The sequence below is a fragment of the Oncorhynchus masou genome, chromosome 3, assembly GCF_036934945.1.
Source record: "Oncorhynchus masou masou isolate Uvic2021 chromosome 3, UVic_Omas_1.1, whole genome shotgun sequence".
Lineage (NCBI taxonomy): Eukaryota > Metazoa > Chordata > Actinopteri > Salmoniformes > Salmonidae > Oncorhynchus > Oncorhynchus masou.
In genome coordinates, this window is record NC_088214.1 from 42,644,489 (window position 1) to 42,664,724 (window position 20,236).

Sequence of the window (20,236 nt, forward strand, 5' to 3'; positions counted from 1 at the left end):
ATTGATATGTACAAACTATGGCATAAGGGGACGAAAAGCGGATAAGAGGCAATCCGTAATTTCGATTAAGACATTAATGGACGAGTTAGGACGGATGTAGTCAATATAAATATTTGTTCAGCACTTTTGAAATGCACAGCGACAGAATTCAGAACATGGGCCATTCTTACAGTGTTCTGCCTGTACACGAAGCCAGAACCGTAGGATAAATAAAGGGGGTATATGAGCTGACAATGAAAGCTCTTACAATATTCAATGATTACGTTTCTTAAAAACAGGTTATAGGCTACATGTGCACCACATGTAGCCTATAACCTACATGGGGCACAATCATTCTTCATTGACAGCATGGCCAATGTTGAATGTTTATCATTGTAAACTAGGAAAAGATACCCTTGATCTAAGACTTGGGACCACACAGCCACTCCACTGAATAGCAGGCTAATGATTGCTTTGCAATGCTTGCAGCTAGACACGGATTCCTTCCAAACCACTCATTGTTGAATTTCCAATTTCCAACTTGTTGTGTAATGTTTATGTTCAATGGCCGATGAGCACCGATACAGTTTATATATAATTTATCTTCGTTATTTCTCTTCATATGACAAGGATTAAAAAGGATTTGCCAGTAGATTGTTGACTTGATTCATGATGATGACTGCTAAGATTTTGAAAGTTCAATCAAAGCTACTGTATATATAATGTGATTTGACATCATTTTATCTGTGGCCAAGGACCTTGAGCCTTCATGGATGGGCATTTCTAATGTAACTCTTATGGCAGCACTCAAGGGGCTTGAATTTTCGAGCTCGAACCTTAGACTTGGCACCACCACAGAAAGCACTGAGCTCGGCTGAAACACCTGCATTTTGAAGCTGCCTTACTCAAGAAAACAAATAAGAGACCATGTTTGTATGTGGCTTTATTAACTCAGTGATATATATATTTTTTTACATTGTTGCAAACTGATATGTGATATGAATGCCAAAATAACATGCAAAACAGGAAAGCCCCCCCCAAAAATGGTTTACTAAAAATGTGGAGCTCAAAACAGGTGGGGCTCTCCAATCCTGAGCCTGCTATTCATTGGAGTGGCTGTGTGGTCCCAAGTCTAAGAATAAGGTTCTCTTTTCTTAGTTTAAAATGATAAACATTCAACATTGGCCATACTGTCAATGAAGAATGATTTGTGCCGGGAAAAAATCGGAACTGCAAAAGCTGATTTGAATGACGGGTTTCCACTGTGCACAATGACTTGGAGTGTATAAATACTCCTGAGTAGAATGGGCCACCATTTCACTGCGACACAAAGTACAGAAAATTGTGTACCGTCCAATAAATTATAAGATTACACACACAAAACATGTGTTGATAATATAGTCTTGAAAAAAAAACACATTTTATATAAATCTTTTTAATCGTTATTTGTATGATAACTATTGTAAAATATATCGACAATGGTCCCCATTTCCCATAATAATTAATTTACAAAGTTGACAGGATGGGAAATTTTATACATTTCTTAGGGTGCGTTCATAAATTCGCTCTGGCTATCTACTCCTATTTCAGAGCGCTCTCGTCTGAGTGTGCCAGAGTGCAGAAAAACTGATGAAGTTACGAACGCTCAATATGACCGGTGTAACAAAACGTCATTAAACTGTTGCCAGCGACATAGTTACATGCGAGTTAAGTATGCTAAGGCGAGTAAAACTGTCAAAGTGAGTTCTCTCACTTGTGTCTGTAAGTTTCTAGCTAGCTAGCCAACTTTAGCTTGGGTGCTTGACTGCCGTTGTGAGGTCAGAACGCTCGGATCAATCCTACTCCTCGGCCAGAGGGTCCAGTGTGCGCTCCGAGTGCGAAAAGCTCTGAATATATGAACGCCCAGATCACACTCAGCCATTCCAAAGTGAATTTACGAACACACCATTATTCTGAAGGGTTGCAAAAATCCGTGACCCGGAAGAGTTTAGCTAGTTATTCTTGCCTGCTTCACAGCGGTGGGAAAACGAGAGTCGGGCAATTACAAACATGGTGAGGAATATGTTCTGTTTATTTCGTTTTGGTGTCTATTTGTAGTTATCCCCTCCTTAGTTTATCACATTAACACTGAATTTAAACAAACTTGCGTAAACGGTTATCTGTTACCTTTGTTTTTCATCCTAAACACTGCTAACGCTAGCTGTTACTGTTAGCTAGCTAGTTTTTTTTTAGCAACTCTGCTGGATTTCGGTTCATTGTCATTGAACCACCAGGCTAGCTAGCGTGTCAATAATGCAGCATAGCTAGGTTGTCAGACCGCTATAGCCAACAACATATACTAGAGAGTCAATTTAGCAATCTAACTTTGCTAAAGAACCCGGCCAATCTCCGCTAGTTTGTCTTTAAAATGAACATGTATGCGCCGTCGCGGATCATAGTTTTGAGTAGGCCTGTTTGTTTTGCCTATTAACGCCTTGACTAAGTAGTGCATACTGGATTAGAATGTGTGAATGGTACAATAACTTAATTGTTGTACTCTGTATGTCATGGTAACAATGTTCTGCACCCAAACCTCGCATGCATAGTCGACTAAGCAGTGTTACGTTATGTTGAGTAGATACCTAGAGGAAAGTCATTACACAACTGACTACATGCATTCAAGGTTGTGCTTATTGACAAGATACCATCAGAAGAAGTGTGCAATGGATGCATGTATTGTTAGGTTTGCAGAATGCTGCCAGGAATGGGATTTCTACCTAAGGCTATACAGTTTTGAAAGTTCTCACAATTCTGAGCCTGAGTAGAGCTATACCTCAGGGTGTCATTTGGAAAATGCGCAGGAGTTACAATGAATGGTTTTTAGTTTTGACAAAGCATTGTCAGAATGAAAGCTACAGGTTGTCTTTTAACCTGCGTACTCCATATTGTTTGTCCTGAAAATGTCTCTTTACACAGAACAAGCTGAAGTCCTCACAGAAGGATAAAGTTCGACAGTTCATGATCTTCACACAATCGAATGAGAAGACTGCATTGACCTGTCTGTCACAGAATGACTGGAAACTAGATGTCGCCACAGACAACTTTTTCCAAAATCCAGACCTCTACCATTCGAATCTAAAAGGAGCATTAGACAAGAAAAAGTTAGAACAGCTCTACAACAGATACAGAGGTAAGTGTCATAACTCAAGGTTGTGAAGGTTTTAAGACAGTTAAAACAGCAGTATTACTGGCTGTAAAAAAAATAATAAAAAAAACTGCTGTATGCCATGCATGCTGTTGCTCACAGTGATGAAAGTATTAATTGAACCCACCCCCTTTATCCTTTACTTAGACCCACAAGATGACAACAAGATCGGTATAGATGGCATCCAGCAGTTCTGTGACGACTTGGGCCTGGACCCGGCCAGTATTAGTGTGCTCCTCATTGCCTGGAAGTTCCGGGCAGCAACACAGTGCGAGTTCTCCAGACAGGAGTTCATGGACGGGATGGCAGAACAAGGGTGAGGACTGGCTTTGCAAGAGATAGGTTTCACTTTATTTCTGTGTCCAATGTGACTGACTCTAAGTGACATGTTTTTGTGTTACCTGGTTTCATCATGTAACTATAGAGGAAATTGTCATCCATCATCACTATCAGCCATTTAGTTGTGTAACTGAATGTAGGTTAAGCTCTTTCTCCACATCGGGTAGGCTAACACTTAAACCAGTAATTGGTGCTAAAGCTTATTTTGTTCTCCTCAGGTGTGACAGTATAGAGAAACTAAAAGCCCAACTACCAAAAATGGAGCAAGAGTTAAAGGACCAAGGGAAATTTAAGGACTTTTACCAATTTACATTTAACTTTGCAAAGAATCCTGGCCAGAAAGGTTTGGGTAAGCAATCAATTTTGACTCTCCTGATCTAATTTCATAGTCTACTCTGCTCCTTGGACTTGGATTTCTCTCAGACATGTGCTCATTGTTGTGCATTTTCTAGACTTAGAAATGGCAATTGCGTATTGGAATTTAGTACTGGCTGGAAGATTCAAATTCCTGGACCTGTGGAATACATTTTTAGTGGTAAGTTATTTATTTTCACTTAATTTAATACATTTTATTGGTCCCCCGAAGGGAAATGGTATTGTGGGTTTGCTTCAGTTGAAGGCTTCAATAAACATGTTGGACGATAAATGGAGGTTAGTTGTTTCTCTTGATGCTCATTTGGATGTTTTCCTCTACTTCCCCTGCAGGAGCACCATAAACGATCAATCCCTAAGGACACCTGGAACCTCTTGTTAGACTTCAGCACAATGATAACTGATGACATGTCCAATTATGACGAGGAAGGTTTGTGTTCAAAACATTTTTTAAACTATAGCTATCCATTGCCTCAGGTCTGGTGCATGACAATGGAATTGGTTGTGAATAGAACAATATGGAGCCAGCCCACTTGTTGCCTCTTCCAATAATCACTAGATATTAAAGGTTGTTTTCTTTCTTAATCCAGCATCTTTTGTGCTTCCATTTTTAAGATAAAGCAAGTTTCATGTTAAGCATGAAACATTAGTGAGAATATTGTCTAGTCAATGTTTTACCTCATGGGTCTAATAGAGACATTTCATTGTTTTTCTGTCATTTTTGTCTCTTCCCTCCAAGGAGCGTGGCCAGTCCTCATTGACGATTTTGTGGAGTTTGCGCGGCCGCACATCGGTACCAAAAGCACAGCAGTCTAGGTTCCCAAACTCGGAACGTCCATACGTTTGTTTATACAAAAAACACAACCAAGGCGGTGCAACGGAGCACAGGGGACTGCACTGAGCTGAGATCTATGTTGCCTTTTCCAACCCTCAGGACTGAGATGTTTTACACAAAGACTATGTAAAAGGCATGTCTCCTCGTCAGTCGTCTTGTGGTGGTTTGGGCTTTTATCTTTAGTATGGGGCTTTTTTGCGTCGACTCTAGCCTCCTGGAGAGGAGTCGCCATCCTGGACCTTACAGTTCCTGTCCCAGTGTTTAGTATACGCGGTCAAGGTTCGCGTGAAGCAAACCAACACCCCGAAAAGACAAATACAATTGTATCGTATTCTAAATACAAGGGTCCGTGAGGGAATGTCATTCTTTAAATATGAAATAGAATTTTAATACTTTGTGTGCATTCCTGCTATGAATTTTGTTTTATGAGACATTTGTGTGACTGACCAGTACAAAAGCATTGATTGTAATATTTTTTTTGGTTTTAAGCATAATGCTTTTCAATACACGTATAAGGTAATAAAATGTTTCAATTTGGTATCTCTTTAATGTGTCCAAGGCTCTTTGTGTGTTGATGATGCACACTGGTCTGTAATTTTTCTATGAAAAAGTTTATACCGGAAAGTTGCATTTCATATGAACTTGTCTGGCATATGCTGAAAGGATGTACTATTCTTCCAATTTGGGGGGGTTATACATATTTTATTTTTCTGTTCCTACATATTCCCACTCATAGAGAGGGATGTGATCGAATACGAAGAAAGGTTTTAAATTGTTTTAGTCAAATATGACATCTGTTTGGGCTTCTTGCTGTCAATTTGCATTCTACGAATGAGTGATTATATTCCGTTGACACCAGGTAAAATGCGGCCATGGACTCTGCTCTTTACGCCAAATCCTGGTTCTGCCATCAGCATGACGCAACAGGGTCAGGGATTAGTCGGACTAGGTGATGTTGTTCCACTCAAGTGTTGGTTGGTGATCGCGTGCCCATTGGAGCCGCTTTTGTTCTTAGCGGATAGGAGTAGAACCAGATGTGATAGTCAAGGCATTAGCCCATCCGTGACAATGACCGGCAAGTGCGTTCTGAGATACCGTTCTGCACACCACTGTTGTACTGTGCAATTATTTACCTGTTTGTGGCCCACCTGTTAGCTTGCATGATTCTTGCCATTTTCCTTCGACCTCTCATCAACGAGCAGTAGCGTGTGTTCATGGATGCCAAGGGAAGCCAGCCCCCCCGAAAAAGTCTTTCGTCTCTGTGTTTGTAAGAGGCTGAATGTATCTCACAGGAGAAAGCATCCGAGCGAGCGAAACAGCGCCCCACTATCTCTCTACGTGTAGGCCATCTATCTGATGCTGTCCAACTGAGTACGAAATTGTTGCCTCCCGTAGCATTGAAGGAAAGGGAAGCCAGCGAGCATCTGGCCTCCCCTTACAAATCAGCCTTGCCAATCAGCCTTGAGCTAAACTGAGCGAGCTCAACCTTGAATGGTCCTGGCTCACCAAAAAAAACGTGTAATGGGAAACCAGCTTGGATTTGGCATCACTCCTATCAAATCCCATTTAGAGCGCATAGACATAAAACAAATTGTTACATCTCGTTGTGATGTTGTCCTCTGGTGGCTAGCTAAAATGGTCCCTTTCCTAAATTAGCCATGGATGGAGAGAGGGATTTGGACTTGTGGTTTTACTTAATTCTCTACTGGACAATAATTATAATGCAATTCTGATCCAACCATTAATTCATACATTGTTGTGCCCCTGTCCTGAGAGGATGGAGGTTCAATATGTAGCTAGATGTAGAAGGCTACTGTTAACTAGCTAACGTTGGCCATGAATGGAAGTTAGGTTAGCGAGCAAGCATTTTAGCCAGAGCCTAGGAGAACAAAAATTAAAACCTTGTACTGAGTGACAGACCGTTTCATCAACATGAAAGAGAGGAGGATGGTATTGGTGTTGATCTACAAGTAAAGTGAGTCAACATGTTTTTCCACTTGCAGGAGCGTACAGAACCATGGACAGCCAGATCATATTTAGCTTACGTTGATTGGACTAAATTGTTTTTTAAATATATTTTAGTTGTCACTGTATTAGACTAAGTAGAGGTGATTTGATGATGCTGGAATAGTGGAGGCAGCCCCTGTTTTCTTTGCGACTTGTGGTAACTCCCTGTGGTTCTTAATCAATAGTTGTTTAGTGGTTGTAAAATTTCGGAAACATTAACTTGCTTGATCATGCTGTAGGTCATGTAACTGTCTGTTACTGTACATTCAATATGCTTTGTGGGCTTCATTGGAAAGAGGTTGCTGTCCGGTTTTGTGAAACAACACCGGTGTTGTTAAATTTATTCTGCCACCATGTCTTATTGTCTCGGCCTTTAGGCCTATATATCACAGTCGCAAGGCTGGTAGACGTGTATATTTAATATATTTCTACAATTTGTCTTATTAACATCTGATTTTAAACAACCTCATTACTAACCCTAACCTTAAATTAAGACCAAGAAAAACATTTTAGTTTTCATACATTTTTACGATAAAGCCAATTTTGACTTTTGACAATGCTATGTAAACTCAGCAAAAAAAGAAACGTCCTCTCACTGTCAACAGTGTTTATTTTCAGCAAACTTAACATGTGTAAGTATTTACATGAACATAAGATTCAACAATTGAGACAAACTGAACATGTTCCACAGACATGTGACTAACAGAACTTGAATAATGTGTCCTTGAACAAAGGGGGGTCAAAATCAAAAGTAACAGCCAGTATCTGGTGTGGCCACCTCCTCATGGACTGCACCAGATGTTCCAGTTCTTGCTGTGAGAGGTTACCCCACTCTTCCACCAAGGCACCTGCAAGTTCCCTGACATTTCTGGGGGGGATGGCCCTAGCCCTCACCCTCCGATCCAACAGGACCCAGATGTGCTCAATGGGATTGACATTTGGGCTCTTCACTGGCCATGGTAGAACACTGACATTCCTGTCTTGCAGGAAATCACGCACAGAATGAGAAGTATGGCTGGTGGCATTGTCATGCTGGAGAGTCATGTCAGGATGAGCCTGCAGGAAGGGTACTACATGAGGGAGGAGGATGTCTTCCCTGTAACGCACAGTGTTGAGATTGCCTGCAATGACAACAAGCTCAGTCCAATGATGCTGTGACACACCGCCCCAGACCATGACAGACCCACCACCTCCAAATCAATCCCGGTCCAGGCCTCAGTGTTATGCTCATTCCTTCGACGATAAATGCGAATCCGACCATGAGACAAAACCGCAACGTCAGTGAAGAGCACTTTTTGCCAGTCCTATCTGGTCCAGCGATAGTGGGTTTGTGCCCGTAGGTGATGTTGTTGCCGGTGATGTCTGGTGAGGACCTGCCTTACAACAGGCCTACAAGCCCTCAGTCCAGCCTATCGCAGCCTATTGCGGACAGTCTGAGCACTGATGGAGGTATTGTGCGTTCCTGGTGTAACTCGGGCAGTTGTTGCAAATCCTGTACCTGTCCCGCAGGTGTGATGTTTAGATGTACTGATCCTGTGTAGGGGTTGTTACACGTGGTCTGCCACTGCGAGGACGATCATCTGTCCGTCCTGTCTCCCTGTAGCGCTGTGTAGGCGTCTCACAGTACGGACATGGCAATTTATTGCCCTGACCACATCTGCAGTCCTCATGCCTCCTTGCAGCATGCCTAAGGCACGTTCATGCAGATGAGCAGGGACCCTGGGCATCTTTCTTTTTGTGTTTTCAGAGTCAGTAGAAAGGCCTCTTTAGTGTCCTAAGTTTTCATAACTGTTACCTTAATTGCCAACAGCTTACAGACGGTGATCTTATCGTCCGTTCCACAGGTGCATGTTCATTAATTGTTTATGGTTCATTGAACAAGCTTGGGAAACAGTGTTTAAACCCTTTACAATGAAGATCTGTGAAGTTATTTGGATTTTTACGAATTATCTTTGAAAGACAGGGTCCTGAGAGAGACGTTTCTTTTTTGCTGAGTTTAGTTTTGACATTTGTGTTAATTGTTTTAAGAGAATGGAACTTTGTTTCCAAATCAACTGAGAATATGTTTCTACCATGGGTGATGTGCTTCTTGTAAGGCTGACCGAGAGAGAAAGAGGAGAAGGTGATCCGAGCGCTGGAGAACACGCTCCACGTCGTCAACAGGCGCGACGCATCGCAAATCCTTCAACCAAGTGACTGAATCCAGTACGTACAGTATGAGGAAACGTTCCTAGTGAGACAACCTGATTCCTACGAAGCTCAGGCCTCTATGCCTGTTGTGTTTTGAAGGTGAGGAGTGTCAGGAGACGACATGGACCTGACCAGGGAAAAACTCCTGGCCCTAGCCATTACGTGAGCATGGGTTTTCCACTGGGCCATCATTTTCTCACTCGCTTATGAACCTGGAGTATAATTAAGCAATAAGGCCCGAGGTGGTATGGTATATGGACAAAATACCACGGCTAAGGGCTGTTCTTACGCACGACGCAATGCGGAGTGCCTGGATACCGCCCTTAGTCTGATATACCACGGCTTTCAGCCAATCAGCATTCAGGGCTCGAACCACCCAGTTTGTAATCGCCTTTTGTGTACTTAACTTCCATTTTGTGTTACTTTACCATTCTCTTTCTTTCTCTCTTTCTCTGCCTTTCTCATGTGCAGTGTTCTAGATTTGTCCTAAGCTCTATCATTATCTCTCTCCTTTTCAGTTCATCACCTGGCTTACATTGGCTGCTTGTATTAATAACATTCCCTGACAGTGCGTGCGGGTGTGTATTTACGTGTTTATTTGTTTGAGGATTCTATCTTTAGGGCAGGAACAATACACTCCACAGCCTGCTTCAAAGGGGCGTTTCTGAACGATAGGACTGAAGAGGCCTAGTCACGGATCCTGTCCATGAACAAAGAACTGGTTTCCCAGCATGATAACAAGCGTGTTACCATTATTCTATGACAGAAAACAAACCATGAATTGCAAAACATTGAATTATTGGGTCACACTTTACTGTCGTCCCCCTTATGTATGCATTCATAGTAAAACCTTTATAACAGTTACATAAGACGTTGACAGGCAACTTTGTTGTAATGTGCCCTTATGTCAACTGCCTTTATAACACAGGCTACATAACCACTAATGTCATATACTATAACAATAGGTTACGGACAACAAACACAATTGCATTTTATTGATGGCAATTTGAATGCACAGATCCTGAGGTCCATTGTCGTGCCATTCATCCACCGCCATCCCCTCATGTTTCAGCATGATAGTGCTGAATAACATCCCCACAGCATGATGCTCCCGCCACCATGCTTCACCGTAGGGATGGTGCCAGGTTTCCTCCAGACGCGACGCTTGGCATTCAGGCCAAAGAGTTCAATCTTGGTTTCATCAGACCAGAGAATCTTGTTTCTCATCGTCTGAGTGTCTTCAGGTGCCTTTTGGCAAACTCCAAGCAGGTTGTCATGTGCTTTTTACTGAGGAGTGGCTGTTTGAGGTCTTGATATACAATGGGTAAAGGGGCTCCCGAATGGTGCAGTGGTCTAAGGCACTGCATTGCAGTGCTAGAGGCATCACTACAGACCTGGGTTTGATCCCGGGCTGTATCACAACCAGCCGTGATCGGGAGTCCCATAGGGCCCACACAATTGGCCCAGCATTATCCGGGTTAGGGGATGTTTTGGCTGGGGGGTTACTTGTCTCGTCAAGCCCTAGCAACTCCTTGTGTGGGCCGGGCGCCTGCAGACTGACCTCTGTCGTCAGTTGGACGGTGTTTCCTCTGAAACATTGGTGCGGCTGGCTTCCGGTTTGAGCGGGCGGGTGTTAAGAAGCACGGTTTGGCGAGGACGAAACCGTCGCCTCCCGAGCCCTTTTGGGGAGTTGCAGCGATGAGAACGAAAAAGGCCTTAAAATGAAAAAATAAATCAAACGGTGTGTCTGATATATGAAACAACTTCCTCATAGCTATTCAAATAGAGGCTGCCTGACTTTTTGGCTCAAATCACTTGTGCCACAAATGATTTCTTTGAAAACCTGAGCATTGTTCAAAAGGCAACTCCCACAAAGAAAAGAGGCGACACAAAGATTGTCAGATGGACTCGCTGAACTGAATCTCGTCACACCAGAACACAGTCGGTGTTCTGTCATCTGAATCAACATAATGCTGTTCCTATTATTTTGTGGTGGATGTTTTGTGTTGTCTGCAGGGCAAACCTTTGGTAAGTTATCCATTTAATATTTTATTTTGTGTTTATGATCAAAATAAAGGCGTGTGAGACCTTTAGTCCAGAGGACAATGATTGCTAAAGTATGACCAAACCCAGACATCAGTGAAGACATGGAATAGTCAGTGTGTCTTCTAGTCATGAGTAAGTCTAACTTATTTATTATGGTCGGAAAATAATAGAACAATGCAATAGGACGGCAGGTAGCCTAGTGGTTAGAGCGTTGGACTAGTAACCGAAAGGTTGCAAGATCGAATCCCCGAGCTGACAAGGTACTAATCTGTCGTTCTTCCCCTGAACAGGCAGTTAACCCACTGTTCCTAGGCTGTCATTGAAAATAAGAATTTGTTCTTAACTGACTTTCCTAGTTAAATAAAGGTAGAATCAGATCATTGAAACTGGATCATTTTGTGTGTGGAATTTAGAATTATAGAAGAAAGTAGAGAAGTGTGATGACTACTGTGGAAAACATTTTTTTATTGCTGGTTGTGGTCATACAGTAGATATGAGATACTAGACTGGGTACCAGTCTGTTTGGGCTAACATTCCACTCCTTGTCATTTTTGTAATGTTTTCCATAATGACACTGAGTACAAGGAGTGAAACGTTAGCATAAAACAGGTCTGGAATTCAGGCTAATGAAATACAATTTCACGTCAATATTTTCCCCATCAGCTCCAACACCTTCAATGGGACAAGTGAACAGCACAACACAGGTAACAACACCTCCAGCTCCCACTACTCCATATGTGGACCCACCATTTGGTACTGGCACAGCTACTAGTGGTGGGTATATAAGCATGAAGTACATGCATTTAATTATGATACTTTAATAATTGTCTTTATGTACTGAGTTAATCTAATACTCTTTACCCTAATAGGATTTGCAATTCTTCGAACAGCTGTCACTTCTTATCAGGAGCTAAATAAGACTACAGTTGATCCAGTCTTGAGTCAGGTAATGTTTCCTTCTGCAATTATGGTGGTCTGCTTGATAAAATAAAAAAAACTCAACCCTAACAGTGATGCATCTGCTCAACATAAATAGAAACGCAACATGCGACAATTTCATTGATTTTACTGAGTTACAGTTCATATGAGGAAATCTGTCAATTGAAATACATTCATTAGGCCCTAATCTATGGATTTCACATGACTGGGAATAGAGATATGCATCTGTTGGTCACAGATACCTTTAAAAGAAATGGACCTCACAATATTCCACAGAATCTCATCATGGTATTTTTGTGCATTCAAATTGCCATCTATAAAATTAAATTGTGTTCTTTGTCTGTAGCTTATGCCTGCCCTCACCATAACCCCACTGACTCCCTGGGGCACTCTGTTCACTATGTTGATATCAGCAAACCGCTCGCCCACAGGACGCCATACACGTGATCTGCGGTTGTGATGACATTGGAGGCAGCTTATGGTAGAGAAATTAACATTCAATTCTCTGGCAACATCTCTGGTGGACATTCTTGCAATAAGCATGCCAATTGCACACTCCCTCAAAACTTGAGACATCTGTGGTGTTGTGTGACAAAACTGCACATTTTAGAGTGGCCTTTTATTGTCCCCAGCACAAGGTGCACCTGTGTAATGATCATGCTGTTTAATCAGCTTTGTAATATGCCACACCAGTGGATGATGGTGGATGAATTAGCTTGGCAAAGGAGAAATGCTCAAATATTTGTGCAGAAAATGTGAGAAAAATACGCTTTTTGTGCTTCTGGAAAATTTCTGGAAGCTTTTAATTCAGCTCATGAAGCAACACTACCAACACTACCTGTTGCGTTTATATTTTTGTTTTGTGTATTTCCCTGGTAGCAATGACCTGTATGTACAGTGCCTTGCGAAAGTATTCGGCCCCCTTGAACATTGCGACCTTTTGCCACATTTCAGGCTTCACACATAAAAATATAAAACTGTATTTTTTTGTGAAGAATCAACTACAAGTGGGACACAATCATGAAGTGGAACGACATTTATTGGATATTTCAAACTTTTTTAACAAATCAAAAACTGAAAAATTGGGCGTGCAAAATTATTCAGCCCCTTTACTTTCAGTGCAGCAAACTCTCTCCAGAAGTTCAGCGAGGATCTCTGAATGATCCAATGTTGACCTAAATGACTAATGATGATAAATACAATCCACCTGTGTGTAATCAAGTCTCCGTATAAATGCACCTGCACTGTGATAGTCTCAGAGGTCCGTTAAAAGCGCAGAGAGCATCATGAAGAACAAGGAACACACCAGGCAGGTCCGAGATACTGTTGTGAAGAAGTTTAAAGCCGGATTTGGATACAAAAATATTTCCCAAGCTTTAAACATCCCAAGGAGCACTGTGAAAGCGATAATATTGAAATGGAAGGAGTATCAGACCACTGCAAATCTACCAAGACCTGGCCGTCCCTCTAAACTTTCAGCTCATACAAGGAGAAGACTGATCGGAGATGCAGCCAAGAGGCCCATGATCACTCTGGATGAACTGCAGAGATCTACAGCTGAGGTGGGAGACTCTGTCCATAGGACAACAATCAGTCGTATATTGCACAAATCTGGCCTTTATGGAAGAGTGGCAAGAAGAAAGACATTTCTTAAAGATATCCATAAAAAGTGTTGTTTAAATTTTGCCACAAGCCACCTGGGAGACACACCAAACATGTGGAAGAAGGTGCTCTGGTCAGATGAAACCAAAATGGAACTTTTTTGACAACAATGCAAAACGTTATGTTTGGCGTAAAAGCAACACAGCGCATCACCCTGAACACACCATCCCCACTGTCAAACATGGTGGTGGCAGCATCATGGTTTGGGCCTGCTTTTCTTCAGCAGGGACAGTGAAGATGGTTAAAATTGATGGGAAGATGGATGGAGCAAAATACAGGACCATTCTGGAAGAAAACCTGATGGAGTCTGCAAAAGACCTGAGACTGGGACGGAGATTTGTCTTCCAACAATGATCCAAAACATAAAGCAAAATCTACAATGGAATGGTTCAAAAATAAACATATCCAGGTGTTAGAATGGCCAAGTCAAAGTCCAGACCTGAATCCAATCGAGAATCTGTGGAAAGAACTGAAAACTGCTGTTCACAAATGCTCCTCATCCAACCTCACTGAGCTCGAGCTGTTTTGCAAGGAGGATTGGGAAAAAATTTCAGTCTCTCGATGTGCAAAACTGATAGAGACATACCCCAAGCGACTTACAGCTGTAATCGCAGCAAAAGGTGGCGCAACAAAGTATTAACTTAAGGGGGCTGAATAATTTTGCACGCCCAATTTTTCCGGTTTTGATTTGTTAAAAAAGTTTGAAATATCCAATAAATGTCGTTCCACTTCATGATTGTGTTCCACTTGTTGTTGATTCTTCACAAAAAAATACAGTTTTATATCTTTATGTTTGAAGCCTGAAATGTCGCAAAAGGTCGCAAAGTTCAAGGGGGCCGAATACTTTCACAAGGCACTGTATATAGTTTATATATAGTTCCACTAAATATTAGTTATCTATTATAATAATATTATTTCTGTTGGAATAAGATATGGATCAGATGAGTTTTAGATTACGTCAAATATTCTCTCTTCTAGCTCTATGACGTCATTGGTGCGCAGCAACCTAATCTGGAATTTCATCTGACTGTGAAAACTGTCCAGAAGGTTTGATGGATTAGGATTCAATGCATAACAGGTTAACATGTTTTATGGCACATCATGTGCTGCAACTTATACAGTATGCCAATTTGAACTATTATACTACTTACTGAATTTTCTACGATATTTTTAATTCTGTTTCAGTAAAAACAAATTAAAGAGATGCTACAGAGGTTTGTATTCGACTCTGAATTCCAAGTCGAGAACTCGGGCCTCTTTCTAGAGCTCCGACTTTTTGACCTGAAGGTCACTGACGTCATGATTCAACCTCGTTTTTTTCAGCGTTCCCAGTTGTCTTGAAAGCACCATAAATCCAGAGAATGCCAGACCTTGATGACAAAGTTTGATGACAAAGTTTGCCCACAAGGACTGCCATGCCACCTGATGTTGTGTAGTAGGCTGTTAGTAGCCCATGTGTGTCACCCTAAATCACACCCTTTCCCTCTCAGAATTTAGCCTTGTGTTCTGACTTGGTGGACTGATTAGCCTGTTTTAGAGAAATGTCATCATTGAATATTATAAGAGCTTTCATTGTCTCCTTATATGCCCCTGTTATTTATCCTACAGTTCTGACTTGGTGTACAGGGAAAATACTGTAAGAATGGCTGATGTTCTGAATGCTGTCGCTGACCATTTCAAAAGTGTTGAACAAATAGGCATGTCAACCACATCCGTCTTGGCTTGCTCATCATTGAATGTCTTAATCGAAATTACGGCTTGCCTCTTATCCGCTCATCGTTCCCTTATGCCGTAGTTTGTACATCACAATTTTTATATAGGTCTATCTCATTAGTACCTAATCATTTTAAGCAATGTTGGAATTATGCATTTCATTGTTTTGCTTACTTTGTGTATTATATAATTAGCTCGTGTGCTTTTCTACCGCTAGGAGGGGATACTATATAATGTTGTTGGGTCTGTAACCATGTTTGCCAGTGATAGTCTCTTCCTATTCAAATATTTTTTTTCAACAAAAAGTTAAGTAATGGACAAATGTGATTTCAGATAATATTTGGAGGGTTGTTTTGTTTGCGCAATGCGCTGTCTGTGCGTCTGTATATTGTCTATAAAAGTGGATCCTCGTGATTGTGTTTTCCTTCCTTTTCAGACCACAATAGGCCTAATAAAATACTTCAAGAAGCTAACCGCATCTCTCTCTTTCTCTCTCTCTGTGTGTGGTGACTTAAAGAAGAGTAAAGTTAAGGCATCAACATCTTGCTGAATTTATCTGATCTAACATCTACCTGAATTTCTGTCGGTATCCATTTTGAAAGTGCTGAAGGAAGGCCTACCTCAGAGCAGCTTGTTTGCTTGCACTTGCATATATTTAGGGCTATGTGTCAAAACTCATGTTGGCATTCATAATTATTGAAGGAGAATATGGTTCTTATCGAGTTACTGTACACAAATCCACAAGGAGTCGGTAGAAACCATGTTTATTTAACCAAGTCAGCCATATACAGTACCAGTCAAATGTTTGGACACCTACTCATTCAAGGATTTTTCTTTATGTTTTACTATTTTCTACATTGTAGAATAATAGTGAAGACATCTAAACTATGAAATAACACATATGGAATCATGTAGTAACCAAAAAAGTGTTAAACAAATTATAAATGATGTTTTAGATTCTTCAAAGTAGCCACCCTTTGCCTTGATGACAGCTTTGCACACTCTTGGCATTCACTCAACCAGCTACACCTGGAATGCTTTTCCAACAGTCTTGAAGGAGTTCCCACATATGCATCCAGAACGCCGCAGCCCGCCTGGTGTTCAACCTTCCCAAGTTCTCTCACGTCACCCCGCTCCTCCGCTCTCTCCACTGGCTTCCAGTTGAAGCTCGCATCCGCTACAAGACCATGGTGCTTGCCTACGGAGCTGTGAGGGGAACGGCACCGCAGTACCTCCAGGCTCTGATCAGGCCCTACACCCAAACAAGGGCACTGCGTTCATCCACCTCTGGCCTGCTCGCCTCCCTACCACTGAGGAAGTACAGTTCCCGCTCAGCCCAGTCAAAACTGTTCGCTGCTCTGGCCCCCCAATGGTGGAACAAACTCCCTCACGACGCCAGGACAGCGGAGTCAATCACCACCTTCCGGAGACACCTGAAACCCCACCTCTTCAAGGAATACCTAGGATAGGATAAAGTAATCCTTCTCACCCCCCCCCTTAAATGATTTAGATGCACTATTGTAAAGTGGCTGTTCCACTGGATGTCAGAAGGTGAATTCACCAATTTGTAAGTCGCTCTGGATAAGAGCGTCTGCTAAATGACTTAAATGTAATGCAAATGTAAATGCTGAGTTGGCTGCTTTTCCTTCACTCTGCTGTCCAACTCACCCCAAGCCATCATCAAGGCTAAGGGTGGCTACTTTGAAGAATCTCAAAATATATTTAGATTTGTTTAACACTTTTTTGGTTACTACATGTTTCCATATGTGTTATTTCCTCACGTTGGTATCTTCACTATGGCAACTGTGAGTCTTTCTGGGTAAGTCTCTTAGAGCTTTGTACACCTGGATTGTACAATATGTTTTCCATTATTCTTTAAAACTTCTTCAAGCTCTGTCAAGTTGATTGTTGATCATGGCTAAACAGCCATTTTCAAGCCAATTTAAGTCAAAACTCTAACTACGCCACTCAGGGACATTCAATGTCCTAGGTTATTGTCCTGCTGAAAGGTGAATTTGTTTCCTAGTGTCTGTTGGAAAGCAGACTGAACTATGTTTTCCTCTAGGATTTTGCCTGTGCTTAGCTCTTTTCTGTTTCTTGGCGATGAAGTAGTCATTCAAAAAATAATGTTGAACACTATTATTGCACACAGTAAGTCCATGCAACTTATTATGTGACTTGTTTAAGCAACATTTGACTCCTGAAGTTATGTAGGGTTGCCATAAAAAAGGGGTTGAATGCTCATTGACATTTCAGCTTTAAATGTTGTATTCATTTGTAAAATATCTAAACATAATTCCACTTTAACATTATGGGATATTGTATGTATGCCAGTAACACAAAATCTCAATTTAATCCATTCTAAATGAATCTGTAATACAACAAAATGTGGAGAAAGTAATGGGGTGTGAATACTTTCTGAAGGCCCTGCACGTACCCATGGCCATGTGTCACGAGTTGATGTGGTCTGCTGGCGATCAGTAGGCTTCTGCATTACCGGTACATTGATCTCTAACTTCAGCACTATGGACAGCTCAGTATATGTGTATCATGCATGGCTTGCTACCTACATGACACAACAAAATACAGTTTTTAATGAAACTTGAATTATTTTACTAACAACACTCCTTGCAGCTGCTCATATGGCCTTTATAATAGGCTAATGCACATCTTTAATCACGTTTGCAGACCAAGGCAAGATGAATTCCCGACAGTATTTTAAGGGATACTGCGAGGTTCTGGCATTCAAGCCCTTGTTCTACTGACTCAGAGAAAGATGAACTTGTGGATTCCAGTAGCATTGCTACTATATCTGTAGACTTCCAGTCATTGCGCTAATGCTAATTAGCAATAGCACATGAAACTACCGCCAAAATCCTTCAATCAGCTCGCAGAGACATAAAAATGGTATCCACCAGATCGTCTGACTGGATATTACAACAAGGGCTTAAATGCCAGAATCTCTCAGTAGCTTTTTAAGTAGACCCGAGTCAAAAAAATCCTATAGGAATAGTGATTTTTCCAATAGAATCCTATAGGATTCTGTCAATCATATAGGATTTTTGTCACCTCTATCAGATTCCTATTGGATTACTTTTTTCCTATTGGAAATCCAAAGTAATCCTGTTGGATCCAATAGTCTTGGCCCCCTAGTCAGAATCCTATTATAATAGTTTATCTTATTTGAACCCATTAAATTATAGTTTGCTGTCATGTATTCCAGTACAATACAACAACATTAATTCTAACATATTTGTTGATCGGAAACAACAGTTCTATATTCATTTTGGTTTAATTCAGCACCACAAAATGGGAGTGATTCAAGGCTGCAAGTTGTTTTGCAATATGACCACGAGTACAGTACACCTTTTTCAACAAAACACTCACCTGAGTTATTTGATTTGATTCTTTTTCATGCAACTTTTTTTGAGTTAGACGACAATGCAATATAAAATACAATAAATAAAACAATATTTTTTTAGGGGTTTCCCTGTAGAATACACAGCCTCTTTACATTGCTTATATGCAAACATAAAGTAAGTAGAGTAACTCAAAGATATGAGCATTTGTTTTAATTGAATATATAATAAAATAGTCAGCTATGCACATAAAAAAAGAGAATGCTTCCTTTACCCTATTTATGGTGGGATAGAGAGAGGAAAATAAAACCTAAAGGTAATCAATCACCGGATGTGCTACCTTGTCGGACAATGTCCAGTTTCTGCTTGCAGAACCCTGACCTGTTCACCGGACTAGCTACCTTATTCTGGACCTGCTCTTTTGACCCTTTCTCGCCCCTCTCTCTCTCTCTCTCTCTCTCCTGCACTTATTGTCTCAACCTCTCAATGCTCGGTTATGAAAAGCCAACTGACATTTACTCCTGAGGTGCTGACCTGTTGCACCCTCTATAACCACTGTGATTATTGTTTGACCCTGCTGGTCGTCTATGAATGTTTGAACATCTTGAAGAACAATCTGACCGTAATGGCCATGTACTCTTATATATCTCCACCCGGCACATCAAGAAGAGGACTGGCCACCCCTCAGAGCCTGGTTACTCTCTAGGTTTCTTCCTAGGTTTCTGCCTTTCTGGGGAGTATTTCCTAGCCACTGTACTTCTACCTAGGCTGGGTTTTCTGTATAAGCACATCTGCTGATGTAAAAAGGGCATTATAAATATATTTGATTGATTTAAGGGAATGAGAACTCTTTCCCTCCCAGGGTTGTACCACCCACTCTCCCTCCCTCTCTGCCTCTCTCCCCTCTGTCCCTTCCTTCCTCCCAGGGTTGTACCACCCCCCTCTCACTCCCTATCTGCCCTGTCATGGAGGTGACCAAGAACCCGATGGTCACTCTGACAGAGCTCTAGTATTCCTCTGTGGAGATGGGAGAACCTTCCAGAAGGACAACCATCTCTGCAGCACTCCATGAATCAGGCCTTTATGGTAGTGGCCAGACAAAGCCACTCCTCAGTGAAAGGCACATGACAGCCCGCTTGAAGTTTGCCAAAAGGCGCCCAAAGACTCTCAGACCATGATAAACAAGATTCTCTGGTCTGATGAAACCCAGATTCAACACTTTGGCCTGAATGCCAAGCATCACGTCTGGAGGAAACCTGGCACCATCCCTACGGTGAAGCATGGTGGTGGCAGCATCATGCTGTGGGGATTTCTTTCAGTGGTAGGGACTAAGGGACTAGTCAGGATCGAGGCAAAGATGAATGGAGCAAATTACAGAGAGATCCTTGATGAAAACCTGCACCAGAGTGCTCAGGACCTCAGACTGGGGTGAAGGTTCATCTTCCAACAGGACAACGACCCTAAGCAAACAGCTGGGACAAGTCTCTGAATGTCCTTGAGTGGCCCAGCCAGAGTCCGAGCCAGTGTGCCAAGCTTGTAGCGTCATACCCAAGAAGACTTGAGGCTGTAATCGCTGCCAAAAGTGCTCCAACAAAGTACTGAGTAAAGGGT

At 41.7% G+C, this 20,236-nt stretch overlaps 1 protein-coding gene and 1 long non-coding RNA gene across 3 annotated transcripts; both read left to right on the top strand.

Annotated features, from left to right (window-relative positions):
* The first annotated feature begins 1,876 nt into the window (after positions 1-1,876).
* Positions 1,877-5,253, top strand: dcun1d1 (DCN1, defective in cullin neddylation 1, domain containing 1 (S. cerevisiae)). Its single transcript, XM_064941478.1, has 7 exons — positions 1,877-2,031; positions 2,935-3,148; positions 3,311-3,479; positions 3,721-3,851; positions 3,955-4,037; positions 4,208-4,304; positions 4,614-5,253. The coding sequence occupies exons 1-7, from the start codon at positions 2,029-2,031 to the stop codon at positions 4,688-4,690; spliced, it is 774 nt and encodes a 257-aa protein (XP_064797550.1). The 5' UTR covers positions 1,877-2,028; the 3' UTR covers positions 4,691-5,253.
* Positions 5,254-10,413: 5,160 nt separating this feature from the next.
* Positions 10,414-15,739, top strand: LOC135517356 (uncharacterized). Of its 2 annotated transcripts, XR_010452026.1 has the most exons (5): positions 10,414-10,934; positions 11,616-11,726; positions 11,822-11,898; positions 12,238-12,372; positions 14,532-15,739. It is a non-coding gene; the product is annotated as an uncharacterized LOC135517356 (long non-coding RNA). The 2 variants fall into 2 exon arrangements; XR_010452027.1 differs by lacking the exon at positions 12,238-12,372.
* Positions 15,740-20,236: the final 4,497 nt, after the last annotated feature.